This window comes from Myzus persicae, unplaced genomic scaffold (genome assembly GCF_001856785.1).
Source record: "Myzus persicae strain clone G006 unplaced genomic scaffold, MPER_G0061.0, whole genome shotgun sequence".
NCBI classification, from domain to species: domain Eukaryota; kingdom Metazoa; phylum Arthropoda; class Insecta; order Hemiptera; family Aphididae; genus Myzus; species Myzus persicae.
The window spans coordinates 21,351-44,661 of NW_019103992.1; the positions used below are offsets into that span (position 1 = coordinate 21,351).

General features: G+C 34.1%; 1 protein-coding gene across 1 annotated transcript; it reads right to left on the reverse strand.

The window, feature by feature from the left end:
- Positions 1 to 11,940: 11,940 nt before the first annotated feature.
- Positions 11,941 to 14,938, reverse strand: LOC111037359 (forkhead box protein D1-like). Its single transcript, XM_022319891.1, has one exon. It carries the CDS (start codon positions 14,881 to 14,883, stop codon positions 13,540 to 13,542), a length of 1,344 nt encoding a protein of 447 aa, XP_022175583.1. The 5' UTR covers positions 14,884 to 14,938; the 3' UTR covers positions 11,941 to 13,539.
- Between the last annotated feature and the right edge of the window lie 8,373 nt (positions 14,939 to 23,311).

The window sequence follows — 23,311 nt, forward strand, 5'->3', positions numbered from 1 at the left end:
AATACACGGTATAGGTACAAAAATTGAATTTATGAAATCATATTATATTATTACTGATTGTTGTTTGCAGTTCATCAATAACAATTGAATTAATAATTATATTTAAATTAATTTTAAATAAACGTGTACCTATATACCTACATACTATTATAGCTATATAGTTTGTATGAGAACAAAAGTGTTTTAAATTTTATTGTTATTAATAATGCACTATAATAATTATAAGCTCACATTGACTGCGAAGTTTACAAAAATTAAATCAATAATTGAATTTGTTTTTCCCATGGGAAATACTGCAGTATAAAAAAATGATTGTAATAAATGTTTATTTAGTCTACCTATATAATTTCCTCTTTAAATTATCTTAGAAAAAATGTTATTGTTTTATTCCAAAAATGTTTATGGAAAAAATATTTGGCTTAATTTAAAATTGTTATAATAAAAAAAGTGATTTTAGAGTAGGTACTTATGTGCATACATAAATATGTGAATAGTTGTCTATATAACAATATTTTATTTTAAATTTATTAGATTCATATTTTATTTTATTCCTAACTTGTATGTTAAAAGATGATTTATTTTAATCTATACTACTTTAGGTGGACCAATATTATTAAATAAATTAATGTATCTATATTCTATGATTTATGGTCTACTTTTCACTTCCTTTCATTTAACTTATTGTTAAATATGTTATTATTACACACAAAATGCATTTTTAATGATTGTTTGTTTTAATTTAAACTAGAAGAGGAGCCATATAAAAAAGCTTAGGTTTTTTTTAGAAAAATATTTGTTGGTTACATAATATAAAGAGTTAACTTAAAACTATAGCTTAGTGCCCTAAAAATATAATTTCCCCTATCAGTGTATATCACACCTAAGCTAACATCTAACTTTATCTCTCCTTAATAGTGTTCATAATATTATAACTTTTATAATAAATTGAATAACAAAATCCTACCGATTCTGCGAAATTTGATTCGTTCTTCCACATGGGTTGGTCTGCTGACAATGAATCAGTTTCCTTTTCAATTCCCTCAAGTTAAAAGGCTCTTTTCCACACTGTATGTGACGATTTCCGATTCTGAGTGATAAACGGTTGGTAAGATTAAAAATAGAAGTCTATAAATGTATTTATTCAAGGATGAAAACTAGATACACGGTGCGTTCTAATTGGTTGTTTTCGATAATTACCAAGTCGCAAAGATCAAACACACTATTGTTGTGATTTAAAATATTGTCTTTATTAATTTAAGGGGTCCATACACTATCGGTTTTAATAACAACTATTATAGCTGTTACACTATTACCTGCTCAAATAATATAACTAACATATATAAGGACATACAATTAGAAATGGACAAAATCAAATTAATTAAATTGTTGCCCGATCCGTGTTTTGGTTTTATCCCGAACTCAAAACAAAATCATGGTCCGCATAATAGTAACTTTATTATATTGGCAATAACGAACAATTTGGGTCAATTTAGATATATACCTACCAATAATTCATCAATTAAATTATATTTCCTGTTTTAGTTTGTATCCACTTCCTCCATATGGATACACTTAACAAATAACAAGTAATAATAATCATTTTTATGGGTGATTGAAGTCCATATTTTGACAACATGACTACATGTTTACAATAAGTGTTTATTTTAACTTAATTTAAATTAATTGATAGCTAAAGAGAAAATGGGGAGATGGGTGAGCATGTGCTTGGCGAATCACTAAATATTCTATCATAATGATAATAATATCGTCTATGTGAACGGAGTCGGGTGCGTAAAAACCTAGTGAGTTGGACAAACGACATCGACGAGAAAAAAACAAAATTATAATAATATAAGTTGAAAAATCGTAGGTATAACCTTGACTAAACAGACAAATACAACTCATAAGAAAAAATAATTAAAATAATAGTTTTAAATTATGTTAACCTTTATATAGTATTGATGAATGATGATATGAGCAGCCAATGAAAAGTCCAGAACTTACTGAATAATAGCCAACTGGATCCGAAGAGGAATGTGTGTATCTGTAAAACGCATAAACACACCTGTACATTTAGTCATGGGCATTACTGCAGTCTGCGACGTTGCAGGTCGAGTGCCAATCGGCTGACCGTAGTCCTCTGCGCACGAGCATCGTATACGATATAATAAATAATATAATTTATTATGAAAACTATACTTTATTATTAACGACAATTGCACATCGCTAATATCCAATACACCAGCGGTCCCCACTACTCGGCCCTTTAGCAACTTAAGTTCAAAATTCTAAACAGTGAATAATATGAACGTCGCTCATTATCTTATTATTTTATCTTTCTATTTTAAACTTGTATTAAATTACCAGTTGGACAGATAAGTCACAAGTAGGAAACTACGATTATGAGTTTATTCATTTCCACCAAGTAGTGCGCTATATTGTCAACATCAAGTACACCCGTAGACATAAACAAGATTATAAAAGAAACAGAAAGATACCGTCCATCGACATCAAAACAACGTTAGATCAAATTAATTCATTTTAATTAAAAAAATATCGATATTAATCCAATAATTTCATAAACATATAAATTTAATATACAATGCCAATAATATGAATGATTTGTATTTTACATAAAATAAACTATGAATTGACATTTAAAATTATAATTATAAATCCAAGAAAAAAATGTGTGTCATTCGTGTACTTTTGCCTACAATACCCTATTTCCTAACAATATATTTTTATATTTTTAATTACTATATCATTAAAAATGTATGCGGCCCGCAAATAATTTTCGAAAACTACATATTTTGGTCCATTCTTCAATCCTAGTGAGGACCGCTGCAATACACATATTAAAGGCAGTACGCGCGACGATGATGATGATGATGATGATAATAATAATCCAATGTCTGACGGTACATTTATATTATTATTTTATTATCACACTGCAGTGCGAAGTAATAAGCCAATAAGTGCGTACGATGTAACGTTATAATATCGTACGAGCGCGCGCCGCTCATCGTATCGTACCGTGTCGTGTGTTTTGGGATTTTTGAGATTTCGTGCACTGCGTAGTACATCATCACCGTGACGCACCTATTATAGCGGTGTCCTGCATTGCGATACAAGCCATCACTGTCTTTCAAATACGAGAACCCTCCCCCCTCCACCTTTTTTTAACTGTTAATCGTTTGGTACGCGACCGATTCAAAAGTCCAACGACAAGTCTCTCGGTCATTAAATATAACATACTTGCACTAAAAACAATAATATAGTCCCTCAAAAACGGTTCTGTCAAAACATAAAATACATTTTTATCGGAAGAATAATTTTATTATCACGCTGCAGTGCGAAGTAATACGCCAAGAAGTGCGTACGGTGCAATATTATAACATCGTATACGAGCGCGCGCCGCGGGACCGCCGCGGAAACCGCCGTTACGGCGCGCGCGCGCTTTTTTTTCTTCTGTTTATTTCTGGACCAGTGGTCGCACGAGAACGCGCATTATATTATATTATTATTGTTAATTCGCGCGCGGGGGGGCGTGCCGCGAGCGCCGTTCTCCGCGGGACATTTAACTCGCGGCCCGCTGCAAATAATTAACGTCCGCGTTTTACAGGCGATATTGTTGCATTACAATAATATTATAATGTAGTGTTGCTACCGCGGTATACACGCTGACAATAATACATATATACTGTTGCTACCGCGGTATACACGCTGACAATAATACATATATAGTGTTGCTGCCGCGGTATACGCCGGGCCGTGCACTGCGCTGCACCGCAGACCGAGTCCGTATGAATATAATATTAATGTTCGAATGCGTTCGTTGCACATTATGACGTGTTGTGTATATTGTGTGCAGTGCGATTCGCCGAGCGCGTTCACTCCCGTCTCACCGCGCGCAGCGATGTTGGATCCGTTGAAAACGTGCAATTTTGAAAAAAACGTCATCGTATCGTGTCGTGTGTTTTGAGATTTCGTGCACTGCGTAGTACACCATCATCGTGACGCACCTATTATAGCGGTGTCCTGCGTTGCGATACAATAAGCCACTGTCTTTCAAATACGAGAACCCCCCCCCCTCCACCTTTTTTAACTATTAATCGTTTGGTACGCCCCCGATTCAAAAATCCAACGACAAGTCTGTCGGTCATTAAATATATACTTACACTAAAAACAATAAAGTCCTCAAAAATATGGTTATGTCAAAAAATAAAATAATTTTTTACCGGAAGGAATCCGGGGCAACTGCACAGGTCATTGGGTGAGGGGCGATACTGCGGGGGTCATTTTCGTATGCGTTTTAACAGGGTTTTGAGTTGGTATGATTGTAACACACGGTATTGTGTGTGCGTGTGCCATAATGTTTCGTCGCCAAAAACCCGGGCGGTCACCCATCCGGCAGCTAGGGACGCCGGGCGCAGCGTAGCTTCAGCAATCTTACGCGGTTGCGATCAGCCACTACGCGCCGCAACGTGGCACAATATAATATGTACTTAGATTCCGACCGATATGAGCATCCCTCGGCACTCTGTAGAATTGCTTTATACTCGTGCCGATTTCAACAAAATACAAGCTGGGCATATATTTTGTTGGACCTATAAATATAGTGACATGCTCTCTAATACTACAGACATTGGGTTGTAGTCACGTCCATTTCCGAAGCTGTCGTGCACAGTGCCCTCCGATAAGCCATACTCTAATTTGAGACTCTGCGCAGCTAGTATTTAGTACCTATCGTGTATAACACCTGAGTTGTTTTTAAATTTTGTTTTGTAACGGCTTCTTTGAATATCTAAAAAAAAAAAAATGTTTCCAAAAACTTAAGCATATAATTTTCGAGTAAATGAAGGTGTTTACGATTAAACAAAAAACCGCCCTGTACACACGCGTATGTAACCATCGATACTCGACGTATACCTAATATTATAATATGTTCGGCTACAGTTATTCTGCCCATGTCGAGCATATTATATATTTATATACGCGCGTACATGTACATTGTACCTCCCGCGTGTATACGATTTTTTTTTTTCACCCCCCTTATATTACCGCGGTTAAACGCATATATTATGTACATGCCTACTCAAGAGTGTGCAGCGTGTGCGTGTGTCGTTATCGCGATTATATTATTATATCTTATTGTTATTGTAATATTATTGTGCGACTTATAATTATTTTATAAATCGCTTCGATTGTCCCGGCGCGTCGATCCGCGAGTATTACAACAATATGCTCTACGCTCCCGTTCTTCTGATGTAAATTATAACGAATTCATGATGTGTACAGAGTGCGTGTAACAGAAAGCACCGCAGACGTGAAGTATAATATATAATATCGATTATCGACTAATTTCGTTTGTTCTAATATCTATATTTTACAGTGTATTTCGCGATATATATGATTATTACCATAAATAAGAAAAATTATTTTAATCCGTGTACGTTTTTTAAAAAAAAAAAAACAAACGATATTACGAGAGAATCACAAACATTTTGACACTTGTCCAGTGTATATATTTTTATGAAATTATATTGATCAGTTTTTTTTTTCTGATACACCCTGTAAATCATATTACAACATATATTTACCTTGACGTCTCGACGTGAGTGTCGGGAGACTAGAGGTACTTCTCTGATAATAATATTATAAATAGGTAGTCGCCCCAAGTCGGTCCTCGTCATTATTTAAACGCGACGATGACGTTGTTTGATCCCCGCGAAATCGTTATGTCCGCCTGACCGACTGTTCATAATAGGTACGCATTACAATTACACACAACGCATATTCTCTCTTCCTCTCTCTATAATCTCTCTCTCTATATATATATATAAAGCCGTACTTACCCATTATTATTCGACGTCGAGGGCTCGAGGTGTTACATACCTGTGTATACAAGCTGCAGTAGCCGCTAATAACGAAATAATAATGATAAAAAAAAAATGATTCCGTTATGATTATATTGTTGTTTTTTTGTTTTTTTTTTTTGTTGCTGTTTACGCGTCCGTACACAACATAAACAATAATAATAATACGCCGATGAGTGAACAATATCGACGTGAGCGCCTAACTTGTAACGAATAAATTTAATAGGTACCTATACATTTACATACATTCAAATATGTATAGTGGCAGTGGCGTGTTTGAGAGTCGAAACTGTAATGACTGGAACACACTGCTAAACATTTTCAAATCACATCTGTAACCCTATACAGTATAATAATTTATATGATTGGACGAGTTGGAAATAGCTTCAAAAGAAACTTCATTTTCATAAGGTTTTTACCGAATTAAATCAATTTTTTGATTCGTTACAATGGCAAAACTATTTCTTACATCGCTTTCGCCGAAGAAAGATAATCAATATCACTATAAATTTATAAGCAACCTGTATATAAAACGATGATACAGTGATGAATTTAACATTACACGTCTAAACTGTTGTAATATATACATGATTTTACCTCATCTGTCCGAGAAAACCAATAAAAAAAAATGTTTTCCTGCTATATTATTTCAATCTGTATAAACTAACTATAACCAACAGCCACCGTTTATAAACAAAAAAATATATACAATTTCAATAGATGAGATATGCTAATTGACTGTAATTGGTCCAATTGAGAATCTACGCCATCCAGGCACCCACTCAAACACACTGTGCACACAAAAAATGTCATTAAGGTCGATCCAGCCGTTGGATAAGTTCAAATAGGTACAAATGTACATAAAAATAATTGTATGTATAAAGAATATAATTTAGTATACAATTATTAATTTAAATTTGACAATATTAATATATTAAATATTTTCCATATGCACTATTCGTATAAAAAATATGTAAATACAAATTAATGAACATTTTAAATATCTATTAACTGAAAAAACATTGTCTACCTATTCTTTTAGATTCTTTTGATACTTGTCTACTGTTTATAGGTATATATTAAATCATTAAATAATTTAAATTAAGAACCCAACATCACCTACTTTATTGCACTCAAAAATAAATAAAAATATATTGATATAAAATAAAGCAATAACACGACTTGGATTTGTGTCCGTTAAAAATAAAAAAATAATGTATATAATAATGTGAATTAAGTAAGGTTTTAATATTTACAATTTATGTTATGTTTATATTTTACCATAGTTTTTCTTTGTCCGATCGTGGCCAAAATTATTATTATGTTATTGTAATGCTTCATATAGCTTCAGTTATTATTATATATATATTTAGGTAGATCCGTTAAGAGTAGGTGTGTGGTGTATTTATATAAAAATTCTCTGTATCAAGTAAGGCATTCGGTTAAATAAATAAAACGGTTTCAAAAAAAACATACCAGATAAAGAAAACTGTACCTATACACATAATATTATATAACTGAGATCTTGACGGTTGCTTGTTATTATTATATCCATTTATGAAGGTGGGATACTCATATTCATATATGCATTATGCGGTAAGTATTTGTTTTTACCCAAATGCAATTTAAAAAAAAAAATACTGGATTATTTTTAAATTTGTATTACATATCATACCTATACTATTGTAATAGTGTAAGCCTTGTATATTTTCGCCGAGTGATCAAATTGATATACTTTTTGTCATTTTTATGGCATCAACTGCATGATGGTTTTAGCCGGTTTTCTTACTGTGTGGGACGGTACCGTTGGGTCGGAGCATGTGTACGCGTTCCAAGGATTTGTTACTAAAAATCCCGCGTGGTCACCCATCCGAGGACTAGTAACACCTCTAGCGTGCTGCGTACACTCTGAACGCGTACGCAACTGAATGTAAACACCGGGGCACACCAGGCCACAAATAGATGTTCACAACGCGATTTATTTGTTGTTGGTAATAATCATGATTGAAATATACAGGTTATATTGAATATCGACTCGGATTGTAATCATCTGAAACAAAATGGCTGCGTAAAGGGATATCACAAATTACAAATATCAATTTTTCTTATCATGAATAATACGCTCGCATAAAAATTGATTATTATTGGCTCCCTTTACGCTGCCATTTTTGTTTTTATCATCGAATATTTGATTGAGAGGGGGTATATATGCAATAACCTTGTATATTTCAATCATGGTAATAATAAATAATAATAAGTAGTGTTGGCCAACGATATCGATATCGTGGGTATTTTCCGAATAATTTCGATATCGTTAATCTAAAAATTATTATCGAAAATATCGCGATATCGGCTCGGAACAATAAAGCTTACGGGATTTCATTTCGTTATTAATTAATAATTTTATATTTATATGAAACATAATTAGTGAGAACTTTAAATTAATACCGTTGTCAGGTGCTAGGAGTAATATATGGCAACATTTTGGTTTTAAAGTTAATGATAATGGAATTATATTAAATAAAAATCAAGTTTTTTGTAAAAAGTGCATATGTCCTGTTGGTTATAGTGGAAATACGACTAATCTCATATCACATTTTCAGCAATGTTCAAGTGCAAAATCAAGTACGTCCATCAGTTTAATTCCATATTTTAAGTAAACTTCATACAAATTATCAAATAAAACTAAACGTGCTAAGGAACTAACAAAAAGCCTGATGAAATTTATTATTAAAGATTTAAGACTTATAAGTATAATAGAAGAGGAAGGTTTTCTTGAATTTATGGAAATGGCCGTATCTGAATATATTGTTCCAAGTAAACAAACAATAACTAGACTTGTTGAACAGACTGCACTAAAAGAAAGAGACAATTTTAAATGTTTCTTAAAAAATATTCCACATGTTTGTATAACAATTGATTGGACGTCACTGGAAAATCATAGTTATTTGGGTGTAACTCGTAATGCCATGTCCAATACAATTTGTTTAATAAATTCTTTATAAATAAATACTCAATGAATACTTTTCAGTTAGTACAAAATAATTTATAATTGATAATTAATTTTCACTCGTCACATATTAATATATAATATGTATTCTATACTTTTAACATGCTTTCAATAAACTAAATTGTTTAAAATGTAACTTGTCGTAATCATGAGAAAATTTAAATCCATGTCGATATCGGTATTTTTCCGGTATCGCGATACGATATCAGAAAAATAAATACGATATCGATTATTAAAAAAATATCGCTGGCCAACACTAATCATGATAGAGTTGTCGGACATAATATCATTATGCCACAGCGATTATGTAGTGCTGGTGTTACGCGGATGTTAATGTTATGTGATGTACCCACAACACTCTCATATTAATAAATAATAATATGCGCTATATGTATCCGTCTATATCTATATCTATTTATTTATACATAAACATAATATATATTATTTAAAACTTTACACAGCCGACAAGTAGTCCGGATAGTAAATATACCATTAATATTTAATACGCAGGTACCTCCTATATATTATGTATATAACCTGCAACTATATATTATGTACAAATACAGCGTTTGCAGGAAAGAACGCAGTTCACGAGTTGACGTTCGTGGTTAGTGAACGATACGCGAAAGTCACTCGTCTTTTTCGAATCGAACGTGAACGACGTTTATATTTTAACGAGACCGAACGATTTTTGAGACGCTCAATTTATTTGCCATTTAATAAAATATATTTGTTTAAAATATATCGATCGATTATTATGATAATGTTTTCTTATCACAATTAAAATTATAAGCGACCTGGCGAGAGCATTCATCGTTTTTTCAAATGAACGTGAACGCGTTCATTTGAAAAAAACACGAACGTCAATTATAAGAGTCCCTTTTTTTTAGTGAACGTTCCAACACTGTGTAAACATAATGAATTATTATTGCATTATATTGTGCAAAGGATACTTTGCATTTTGTATTTTAGCACTCGAGTTGTGCAACACGTGCTATATTCGTATAATATTATACATGTATAATATACACCGTGTCCAAAATCCAAATATAAATATTAGAGGTCTTTGTACATTTCACAAAAGACAATATATATTTATCATGAACATATTATGCAACGAGAAACATTGACGTGTGCCGCTGCTGTACTTGTAGGTACTTATCTCACTTTCACATCGAAATTTGAACAACAATACTAAACAATATATATCTGTAATGTTACGCACCGCGTCTATATTGCATCGGTTGCTATATTTTAATCCAATTTAAAATCGAGTGCGATGTGATGGTTATTCTTATTTTTAATTTTTTTTTTTTTTTAATGTTCACATTGCGAGTGATCTCTGCGACAATTATTTATACGAATATTTTTGTATTAAATGCATATTAGGTATATGTATAATAAAGATATCTATATACAACAGGTATAAAACGTCAGTTATTGAATGATTGCAAAACCAATAGGTATATTTTGTCGAGGTTTAAATTAATTTTATCAATATTATATTATGTTATTATCGAAGTAGAAAATATATTTAATACTTTAATACACGAATAATTTTTCTCAAAAGTCCATATAGACTGTTGTAGACCAGAAATAAAAAAAAAATTATTTTTTTTTTAAGACTTGCTGTCTGTTCAGCAGTGGACAAATATAGGCCAATAGTAAGAATATATAATATCAAGAGATAAAATAAAATTGTAACAAAATAAATTAACCGAATGTCTTCGTTTTTCGCCGGCTCGCGGGTATACGCATATATGTATTATAAAACTCTTATGCGTTTAGACCTAATAATATAGGTAAACATCGGCAAATATAATTTTACAACAGCACACGCGCAAAAGGCGCCGACTCATATTACACATACCTATTGTACACATATTATAATAATATAGTGTGTATGTTAACTACACGTAAATGATTACTCATGTAAATTAATAAATAATTAAATAATATTTCGTGCATTGCATCCAATAGCGAAAAAAACATAGAATGTAGGTGAATCAAACCTACAAATGCATACCATAGAGGTACCTGACGCGTGTATTGCAGTATTATAATGACCGCATCTATGTTTATAGGTACTATAATATAGATATATTGAGTATACCTGCCTGTGCGGATTTTGAGAGAATCAAACAATAACAATGGTAATTATTATTATTATTTCAGTATGATGAATATATATGAATATCTCCAAATACGTATACACACCATTCGTATATGTATATATATTATATATAAACAGCATATAGATGATCGATTATGTATATCGCATGCAGGCGATCATTGTTTACCTATATATTATAACAACAAATATTTTAGTGGTTTTTCATTTATTGTCTCCACCGGGCAGCCGTCGAGCAAAATATCGTCTACTCGTCGATATATGACAATCTTGTGATACAAAATTATAATGATTTTTGACGGTTGCCGAAAACCGTGTAAATACATATATATGTATACACATTGCATGTGCGTGCAATTTATATACCTTATAGGTACCTACCTATAATTAGGTACAATATTATATTTACTGTATAGAGTAGACCATATTGGTACCTCCATAATAATATATAATATCACGATTGTTGATTATTGTTTTGTGTCGGCATCGCTTGGAAATTTAATACATATGACCGTAGTCGACACAGCTCCACCTCTTCCTAGCTGCAGCCACAGACCAAGTACAAGTTTAAGTCACATATATATGTGTATATAAGCACAATACGATTTTGGTCGCAGTTGTAGCGGTTTTGAAACGGCTCGCGGGCTCAATGGATGACGCGACATGAGAATTTTCACACACTTTCACACCATATATACTTTTAAAAAATATGGTAGCCACTGATTAATGGCTAACCACTGCAAATTAATATACTATTATACAGCGTATATATATAGGTTTAGTTGGTTAGCGAAACAGGACTGGACTTATCATTTTGAAGAAATTTATATACAAAACATAATATTTATATTAACGTCATAACAGTAATTTCATGTTGTTTTATTAATAAATAATAATAATCAATTTCAAACATCGGCATATAGATATGACATAGTATAATACGTATCAATCAATTTTACAGACGATGATTTATTCGTTTTTTACAATATTTTATAACTTTATACATGATTTACAAGAACAAGAAAAAAAAATATTTTTATGTTCACCTAATTTATTTATTGCGATTCAAAAACATTGCTCTATATATTATCGATAATCTAAACATCGTTTATAACACAATATAAATAATAACTTTTCCCAAAAGGGTTAAACATAATATTTAATATATATATATATATATAGGTACCTATATAATAGTCGGACAATTATATTATGTTTCTGCGCATCGCGGTGGTTTTCTTATGAGTATAGGTACAGATTATGGGCGTATACCGTTTAGACGAATAATTATGAATTTATAGATAAATTAATTTAAATTGTACAATGTATAAAGTCGTAATGAACAGTTTCAATTAAAAAATAAAATAAAATCCCATGTAATATAAATAACACAAAATTAACGATGGATTCTATATAGTTTTAATAAGATATACTGTTTAATAGTACTGTTGTAATTTAATAATGTACAGTCAAAAATTAAAAAAATTAAATTGCATTCACTGTTGACTGCAATATACGTGTATTGGCATGGCATATTCGCTGACGTAGGTAAAAATAATTTCAGTGGCCCAAACAGTATAAAATATGGTAGTCTCCAAAACGGACAATTAATATTTTGTTCAAAATTACGTTACACTCCCCCAAACCACATCGCCCTGTATACTACACCTCATCGCGACTTATTGTCACTATTAAATTATATAATAGGCGTTTTGTATCTATGCTATCTATAAATGCACTTACATAATAATATAATATAATTATAATACGATATATCATTATCACGGGGAGAGAAGTAATAACTGACCAAGTAAAATGATCGCCACGAATAAAATTTGATTCGGTGAATATTATACGGGTTGCATAAAAAAAATAGGTAGGTATGACTATTGGTTGGAAAAAATTAAGCGTAACAGTCTATACTTTTCAATTTTCATAATATACATAATATAAATATGTAATATCATGTAAAAAGAGACGCGTGGGCGAAGATGGAAGAAGATTCCGAACTTATCACTGTCGTGTAGGCGCAACTTGGGGGAGGGGGGGAGGTTATTGTATCCCCCTCAATTTTGAAAGTAGCACCTTTATAATTTACGCCATTTGAGCGAACTAACTTTAAGAAAATCGGATGCTTCGGCATCCCAAGTTTTTTCATTGAAATTGAGCCTAAGTATATTGTTGATGATTTTTAAGAGCGACTTTAACCAGAAACTAGTTAGAACTATATGCGAATACCTTATATAGATTACCTACATAAAATATAAGCTGATATTAGTAATAAAATATGATGGTTTGGTACACATTATCAGGAACATACGACAGACAGTAAATTAGGTTGGGTTTTCGCGAAATCGGGTGCAGTGTGACTTTATATTAAAATGAAATTGTAAATCGTTGCATCGCACTCGATGACGTCGACGCGGGCAAGTCCGTAAAGGCGTAGAGGTATATTTAGTATACAATATAAAATATAATATTATTAAAATAAAAAAAATCGGAAAACGGTAGCGTTTACCTCAGTCGACTAGTTCGGTTTTGCAGACGGTGTCTTCGGGCGTCGGGGTGGTGGCCTCGGCGTACGGCTGCAGCGAGGGCGGCGTGGGCGTCTGGTTGCGGTCCTGAACGATGACGGTCGGCCACGGGCCACCTCCGATCATCCTCTGCAGGCCCAACGACTGGCGGAACGCGTGCAACCGGTGCGCGGCCTGCAGCTGCTGCTCGTAGTACCGCTGCAGCAGGCCCGCCGGTTCCCAGACGCCACCGCCGCCGTTTCGGCCGCCGCACGTCATCGTCTCGTCGTCGTCGTCGCTACTGCCGGCGCCGGCGGTCGCGGCCAACGCCATCATCGGATCGTTCCGGTGCAACTGCTGCAACATCCGTTTCGGCGGGTCTGGCGCCAGCAGCGACGCGACGTCGAACTGTCGTTTCTGTGCCCTGGCCGGCACCAAGAGCGCCGCGGACTGTTGCTGCAAGTGCTGCTGATGCTGCTGCAGAACGGCCGTGGGCTGCGGGACGACCGGTTGGAAGTAGAACGGGTGATGTGGGTGACCAGCCGCGGACGACTGCCACAAGGCCGGCGGTGACCTCTGCTGCTGCTGGTGGTGCAGATGTTGCGACTGCTGGTGGTGATGCTGCTGCACATGATGGTGCAGGTGATGGTGGTGCTGTTGCTGCATGGTCTGCGGCGGCGGTGGTGGTGGTGGAGGCGGCGGCGGACTGGGCGAGTCGTTGCCGTCGTCGTCCACAGCCAGGCCCATGTGCCGGCGAACCTTGCGTTGGGCCTTCCGGCGCCTGAAATCGCCCTTCTTAAAGTCGTCCACGTTGGCCGGGTGTATGGCCCAGTAGTGGCCCTTGCCGTTGGCCGACCGGCCGGCCTTGACGAAACAGTCGTTGAGCGACAGGTTGTGCCGTATCGAGTTGCGCCAGCCCGGACCCCGGGTCCGGAAGTACGGGTAGTTGTCCAGTATGTACTGATAGATGTCGGACAGCACGAGCTTGCCCTCGGCCGACCCGAGTATGGCCATGGCGATCAGTCCGATGTAGCTGTGCTGCGGCTTGGGCTCGTCGGCCGTCTGCAGTCCACCGGCCACGCCGCCACCGCCGTTGGGATGGAACAACGCAACGGGAAACCGTGGCTGGTAGATGGCCGCGGCCGCTGCCGGATAGACGGGGCACACGGCGCCCCATCCGCCCGACAGCCGCAGCCGTTCGGCCTGCAGCGCGTAATTGTAGAGGTGCAACCGGTACCGGTTGAGGTTTGCTTGCTGCGACGAGTCGGCGGCTGCGGCAGCGGCGCCGGATTCCGAACCCTGCTGCAGCTGATCGTCCGCGGACGTGGTGATGGCGGCCCTGCTGCACATGACGGCGGTACGGTCGCGAATGAATATACAACGACAGCGCTGCACACGCGTTGTCCGCGGCGGTACACACGTATCTTCTATACGCGCGCGATTATTATTGGTGTACGCCTACGACGCGCCGCTGCCGCTCTCCCCACCGCCGGCCGGTCGCGCCGCGGTACAACAACAAATACACAAACATCGAAGCGGCCGCCGCCGAGCGTACGTGCGTAAATATATACAAATTTGTTTTATTTTCATTCCCCCGCGCACGTATATATGCCTGTGTGTGTGTGTGTGTGTGTGTGTGTGTGTGTGTGTGTGTGTGTGTATGCGTGATGTACGTTTTCTGTGTTTCGATTTCTGCGCTCCTTTTCGTCACCAATCCGTCACAGTTACCGTTACCGTCACCATCACTCACTCTCTCTTTCTCTATCTCTCTCTCTCTCTCTCCGCAACGGTGTGTCTCGCGCGCGGTTTATTCTCTCCACGTAGTTTCTCCGTGTTTCTCCCCCTCCCACCACTTCACCGTTACCGTCGTCGTGCGTGTCGAGGGGAGAAAACACGGGTAAACATTCAGCGACGCGACCGATAGTTTCTGGGCGTGACGGCCGGTCGGCGCTCCGATTGGCCCGGTCGGGCGCCGCCCCATTGCGTGCACCGCTCCGCCGCCGCACACCGCCCGCGAGTTACCGTTCCGCGGCAGTCCCGCCGGTCGTATTATGTATATTTTTATTATTATACCAACATTTCGGACGAGCGCCAGAGGTATACGCGAATATACAGAGAGAGAGAGAGAGAAAGAGAGAGAGAGAGAGAAAGAGAGAGAGAGAGAAAGAAAGAGAGAGAGAGAGAGGGTTGCGACGGCGATATATTATTATTTATACATGTAACGAAAGGGGCGCACTCGAACGGACGAGAGGAAGACAGATTTAGTAGGAATATAAATAATATCATAATAGCTATGTGTGTATGTGTGTGCTTATACATGGTAAAAAACAAATTTTCGTTTATAGTTTCTCTTTGAGATTGCTGGATATCGTGAACGAAAATCTCCACTATAATAGGTGCACCTACGCGTGTGGGTGATGTGATACCTATACGAATATACTATTAAAATAAAGCAAGGTATAGGTATGCGATCCTGTATATAATACAATATAACATGTACGATTAAACTTGACAAGTTTACAAATTAGACAGGCATAATAAAATAATTAATATTTGAGATTTATGGATTTTATTACTCGTTGGCATAGGTGATCTCGCATACGGAGTGTCGGTCCGCTTTTGAAGTGCTATACATGATTGCAATTTATAATATTAGGTTATACGAATATACTAGAGAATAGGCGAATTAAGACGATAAGGTTAAGCGTCAACGATTTTTCCTGGCCACTGTTAATATAGATTTGTGAACTGAAATTCTCATGACAATTTCTATACCATTTTATCTAATATCTACCTATGCAAATACCATGTATTTTTTCAATTGGCTTTATCATCCTTAAAAGGACAACAAGCGCCGGGTTTTCTCAAAAAATATAATTTTTATCATCTTAACCCATCTACGGGGTTGGGCTGTTAAAGGACGAATGAGGTAGGGTAAGACGACAAACAAAATCTGGAATTCAAAAACATAAAAAAAACCTTTATTAGCATTTGGCAAATAACTTCAAGAACTTTCTATACAACTTTGAAACTTTAAAATTAAATATAAAGTGAAACCCTTTGAAAACACAAAAAAAAATAATAATAATTACAATATAAAATATACGTTGTACAACCTATATACATGAGCTTCTAGTATCATAATATTTACTTCTGCAATTCGTAGATATATCGATCAAGCTTATTATATTTATACCTCATAGAGTTTAGACTTTGATCACTATTAGGGCTCTACGCCTATAATACTATATAGCCAATTATTATTGAATTGGGTAAGGGGTTTCCAAAATGTCTTATATTGTGTTATCAGTGATTTATATAGAAGACTAACAGAAAAAATATATGGTTTCAGTACCCGCAATTTTTCATTGAAATTGTGCTCCCTGACCAATATTATAGGTAGGTATACACATAATAATTTGTTATTCCTATTCATTATTGAATTTGCTTGAAAACAAAATACTATATACATAATTTAATAATTCATTATAGATTATATTACCTACAGTATTATTATTTACTGGTAAATATTGACTGAAATAAGAGTTGCCTAAAAGTTGAGGCATATAATATATCATACTATATTGTTATTTATAATACTTAATAAATAGGTACATTGTATATTTATATATATGCACAGCACCAGCTAGTACACTACGGTCAGCTCTGAAGTTTACGATAAATCTCGCTTAGGTATCAAAAACTAAAACCAACTTGCACCCTTATCAGAAAATATATATTTGGGGCAAGCTGCAGACATATATATATATAGTTAATATATAAGGATTATATAGTTTGTTATAGCATCTATAATATACTATTACGTGACCATATACCAATCTACATGGCCATGTATTATATATTTATATATATATTGTACAGAGAACTTTTCCTCGTCGTCCAGATCTGCAGGATGAATATTAAGTACATATAGCTGCGGTAGGTGTATTATATATTGTATACAAGATATTCGGGTGTATAAAAAATATATCATGATCATGCCGGGATTATTATTCGCGGACTCGAAATACGTGGTTTTTGTTTCATATAATATTTTTATAAGCATTCAAACGGTTGTTGCGCTACGAGGGTATAATATATATATATATATATATATGTATTAAATATAAATGACGTCCTATACTTACTATATATTTATATATACCATATAAGCACTAATACCGTATGTGTACACAAACCACACCCATCGCCGTACACAACAAAAATCACACATATGTATATACTGTGTATAATATATATATTTAAATGCATACTTACCCATGTATATACGTACATGTATACACGCTCGCGAAATAATAATAATAATAACATGTACGCGGCATAATGAAAGGCTGACAACAATAATATATGTGTAACCGTGTCCATCCATTGTGGCAATATATATTGAATTTGAAAGGAGAGACCGCCGCGCCTTTGAACCGGGCCATATGTGACGGAAAACATGTATAAGGTCACTTTTTTCTCTCTGTATTTTTTTTTTTTTTTTTACTTTTATTACGCCGGTCCGGGGGAGACTGCAGCAGCGAGCAATAATTTGGTTACGCGAGTTGTGCGTTTTATATGTTATATATACAAGTATACGCGTCGTGTACTGCATATTAGCGCACCCGACGATTGAGCTGCGTACTTAAACCCCTTTTTGCCCCGCGGTGAGCGCGTCAATGTCATCGTGCAGCCGCAGCAAAAGCGCATAATACATGCAATGACGGCGGCGGCGCACATTATTATACAACCCCGTGAGCTTGTTATATACTTAAATACGACGACGACCTCGACCAGCTATATAATATACATAAATATTATATAAAATATCGAATTAGGCAAAAATCGTTTATCGCCTCGTGATCGACCACATACAACAATATATGTATACATAGCTGAGCTTATTATCATCATTATACATGTTATAATGTATTGTTTATTATTAATAATATGACGTTTTGTATATACGCGGACTATGACCTGCACGAATACAATGCAAACACAAAGCAAGCATATATTCTAATCTGATTATAAGCCTCGGCGATGTCTATTATTATTATAGGTATATATTATGTATTATTATTACGCATATTATGCAGTATACACTATACACACTACATCAATTTGATTGTATATAGGTACCTATATATAACCCAGTTGGTCCATTTGACGTAAGACACTCAAATTTTAAAAACTATATGGTTAAAACATATAGTTTTTCTAAAAAATATATTTTTTTCTATTTTATGGTTAAGATTTTTAAACATTACATTTTTAACATGCATTTGAAATTCATTATTCCAACCCGGGATACTGTTTTGGAGTACTTTGGTGTAGGAAAATCTAATTTTGTAGGAGTCAGTATAGTTATCGTGCTATAGGCGGTTTAAATATTTAAAGTTGAGATGAGTTATGGTGGAAAGGTAATACAGTGTTATTATGTAGGGGGAATACCCATCAAAATGTTGGTGACTTCTCAAAATATCCTTATTTGTTATAAATTATAACTAATAAACTTACTACCTATACTTGTCCAAAATTTGATTTTTATACATCAAAATATTCCGAATAATAGAGAATTCTCAATCAGAATATGAGGTTAAAAGCTGTAAGGTGTAAATACGCATATTGTCAATTATAGTCATTCAAAAGAATAAAAATATTTTAATTAATAACGAAATGCAAAAATGTTCTTTTGCAGTAACGACATAGGCACAGGTTAAAATATGACTGGCCAGTGGCCACACAGTATTTAAAAAGTTGATACCAATTACCGGAATATAATAATGAGACATCTTGGTATTTTCGATACCTGCACACATATTCTCAGCATATTATTATTAAGTTTTTTTTAGTAACATAATATAATATAACGGGACTCGATACCAATGATAGGTTGTAGACTGCACTGTCTATTAAATTAAAATCTAAAGTAGGTACACTCGTATACCCGAACGTAAGGCAATATAAATTTAGGTGATTAAAATTAACTTTGTTTGTGATGTGAAATACATAATAAAAATCACCAAATTTTAGTGTCTGCAGCTACAGCGATGCAGCGTCGGACAAATCATTTTGTACATCGACTATAACATAAATAATTAAATTAAGTAATATTGTATGAAACGAATTCATTGCACGTAAACGGCATTTGGAAAACGCCATTAAAAGTGTGGTTCAAACGTTTTCGTTATTATCAACTTTAGACAGTTTTGGTGAAAAACACGAGAAAACTTTGTAAGCAAGCGAAGAGGAAAATTGTGTATCGTATTTAAATTAAATAAAAAAACAGCTAAACAGCAATGGCGGCTTCATGGTCGGAATAATAATAACTATACTCCGGGCCTCTCGGGCCGCAAAGGAATGCTCATGAATATTCATCGAGTTTACGGAACCGGATAGAAATCTCGCACAAAAACTATGGGAACGGATCCCGAGGAAATTTCACCGTTTTCCCCGGATAATTTATTAGAGTGTGCTCGTTATTTTCATTAAACAAGTCTTCTGGAAAAAATATAAATAAAATACTACAGTATTATACGGTTTCGTTACAACAACTTGTCCGTCGACTTCGTAATTAAATTCTTTGGTGAAAATTGGGCGTAGCAGCTGCATTGTTGCGGTGAAATCAAATGTCTATATAAGAATCCATTATTCGCAGTACTTTTCGAAAATTTTCGTTATCAACTAAATTATTATGAGTATGTATATGATATATATTATGTGATACAAGTAATATTGCATTTATCATATTTACATGAGAAAATATAAAATAAAATAGTTATTTAAAATATGTATTGACTAACCTATAATATATTCATTTTAAAATAAAACAATACTATTTCAAAAACAAACTTATAATGCCTTTTTTCATATTGTATTATTATTAATTATTATTATCATTTTTTATTTTTAATATTATGTTTTCATATCAACACAATATTACATCGTATAAACTATACGCATCGTGTACAATAACGCTATTTAAAACTTGCAAATATATTCGAGACTTCTTTGATTTATAATTATATCGATGGCTTGTTTCCATCCTCTTGAAATTTTTATAATTTATGTAAGTTGTATAAAGGCTAAACTTAAATCACATAGATGATCTATGATAGATCCATATGGAAATGGAACACAAATCGTAGTTTTATTTGTACGGTTAACGGGTCTATAATATTATAACCGCAGCGCACAAGTATCGGACATATTCAAACATAATAATATATAATGTGCATTTTAATTATTTTGTACCTTTATATCAGTATTTATGTTTCCTCAAACATACTAGTATATATAAAGTGATCGTAGCTCTCATTTTCTACAGAACCTGCAATACACTATATAAAGCATCACGAATATTATTATTAGGTATTTTATTAAATACAATCTATAAAGCTATTAACACAATAATACGTCATGACGAATAATAAATTACAGATGCTCCAAGACTAGAAGATACACCTACGAAAATCAGCAAATTCGTTGGTAAAATAATAATAGTAGTAGCAGTTATGGTAAAAGTGATATACATTGTTAATAGAATGACAAAAAGGTGATTCATCAAGCATACTCGTTCCCTTTTTTCTTCAATAAGCAGTTATTCAAAATCTGATTTTGGAATTTTTATATATTATGCTTATAAATACCATATCTTAAAATTATTGAGATTTTTTTACTATATAAGATACCACTCTATTTTTCAAATGAAAAACCCTGCTCTTTTGCACTTAAATTTATTTAGCATATAATGTTTCTAAAAATGTTGACGTATGAAAAATAAAATTGAAACGATTAGTTTTTAAATTATAATAGATCCAATAGATTACATAGATATCTATTTTATACTTTTGTAAAACAATGTTTAATTACTTTTATCCTTATTACAAAATATAAAGATTTTAATAACTAAAAAATTGGAAGATAGACACATAAAAATGTTTAAAAATTATATCCACTAAATAATTTACTACAATAACAGAGGAGATTATTATTTAAAAAACAAAAGTTCGTATAACCACAACACACTTCAAGGTAGTACAGAAATCGGTAGTTTGAAAATATAGTCTTTATAAGTAAAGGTATATGAAAATTCCAAAAATCAGAATTTGAAATTCACTAATAATTAATTATTTAAAAACATAGATAACTAAATTTCCCAATTCCGATACCCAAAACCTAACAACCCAATTTAAAATTTGTTCCAGTGCATATGGGATAAAGCAATAGGCGCCACTGCATACTAGTAAGTGTATAATAATATATTCGAAATGAGTAATAACTCGTGTTTGGAACTTGGAAACACTATAAGACTAAATAATAATATTACCCGTTTTGAATGTACTGGAGGGTAAGAAAATCTAATTAACAGTTTTCTAAAAAAAAAAATTAATACGTTTTACTCGGGGCTGATAAAAGAATTTTTTTTTTTAACGATTTTCTTTTGATTGACGATAACCCCGTTTTTTATGCCAGGTTGTACCTACATCATATTTTATGAATCCTGTACATCAGTGGAAACCCATGTGGTATATGTGGCTATATGTATACATTGCTTCTTAGTAGCCACATAGCCACATATGTCACATAAATCTATATTTTGACATTCATGGACAGCGAACATTTACAAGTTACGTTTAAGTAAGTCGTGAACTACATAAAATATATTACCTATTATAAGATAATGTCTGTAATATATTTGTTTTCTCTCGCAGACTCACACATGCTACAAAGCACATTTACGTAAAGCCATTATTTTAAAATAATTTTAAGTAGATGATCGTAGATAAAATTTATTCACCCATTACAAATAATAAATCGCTTTGATTATATATTTAGACAAATCAAGATCTCAAAAACTCTTTTCTATATTTTTTGTAAAAGTTATTTTTTTGTAAGTTGACTCAAAAAAAAAAAATAAATAAATTATTACTTGACAAATGATCACAGTTTCCGGGTTTATGTGTTTAACATCAATAAAAAAAAAACAGAAAAAAATGATTGTGCTTGAATGTCTTTTTGTCCATATTGAGAACTGGACAGAGAGAGAAAACCAAATATAATAGAGTCTATATAGTGTCTATAGTCAGGATCAATAGGATGTCGCCTCTTGTAATCACGATTTAATAGGTAAATAATGTACCAATATAATATGGTATTGCAATCTACAGGTGCTAGGTATTAGGTGTGGTAATAACGCATTAAACGTTCGTGCCTACTACCTGCTGATCCTGCGATGTGCCCAATGTACTTATGTTATCAATATTACAATCGATTTTGTAGTTCATGTTTTTCGGCGTCGTCGAGTGGCGGTGGACCGATCGAGACCGGACGAGGACATCGATTGTCAAACGCGATAAACCCGAGATAATTCGATGTTATATTATATATTGTATTGTATATAAATATAAAATATTATATTATGCGGAGACCGGACGCCGTTTATACCCTCACATGAATAATAAAAATAATAATAACATAATAAGTACGTGTTTGGGGGATTTATAGGCATTTAACGGTTCAAAATATAATATAACGTCGACAACAAGACGACGTCGTCTCGTTTATATTATATGATGCGTTATGCACCTATAGGTATATATTATTTTCTATAGAGGTTCATTGCCAGACTACAGCGTTGATTGTACGTAGGTACTTATCAAATAAAAAGTCAAAATCTGTTAAAATTTTAATTGTTATTTTCGCCCTAAATGTGTATTAAAAACATTTAGATATTTAAGAAAAGAGTCTTTATTCAACATTTAATTTTAAA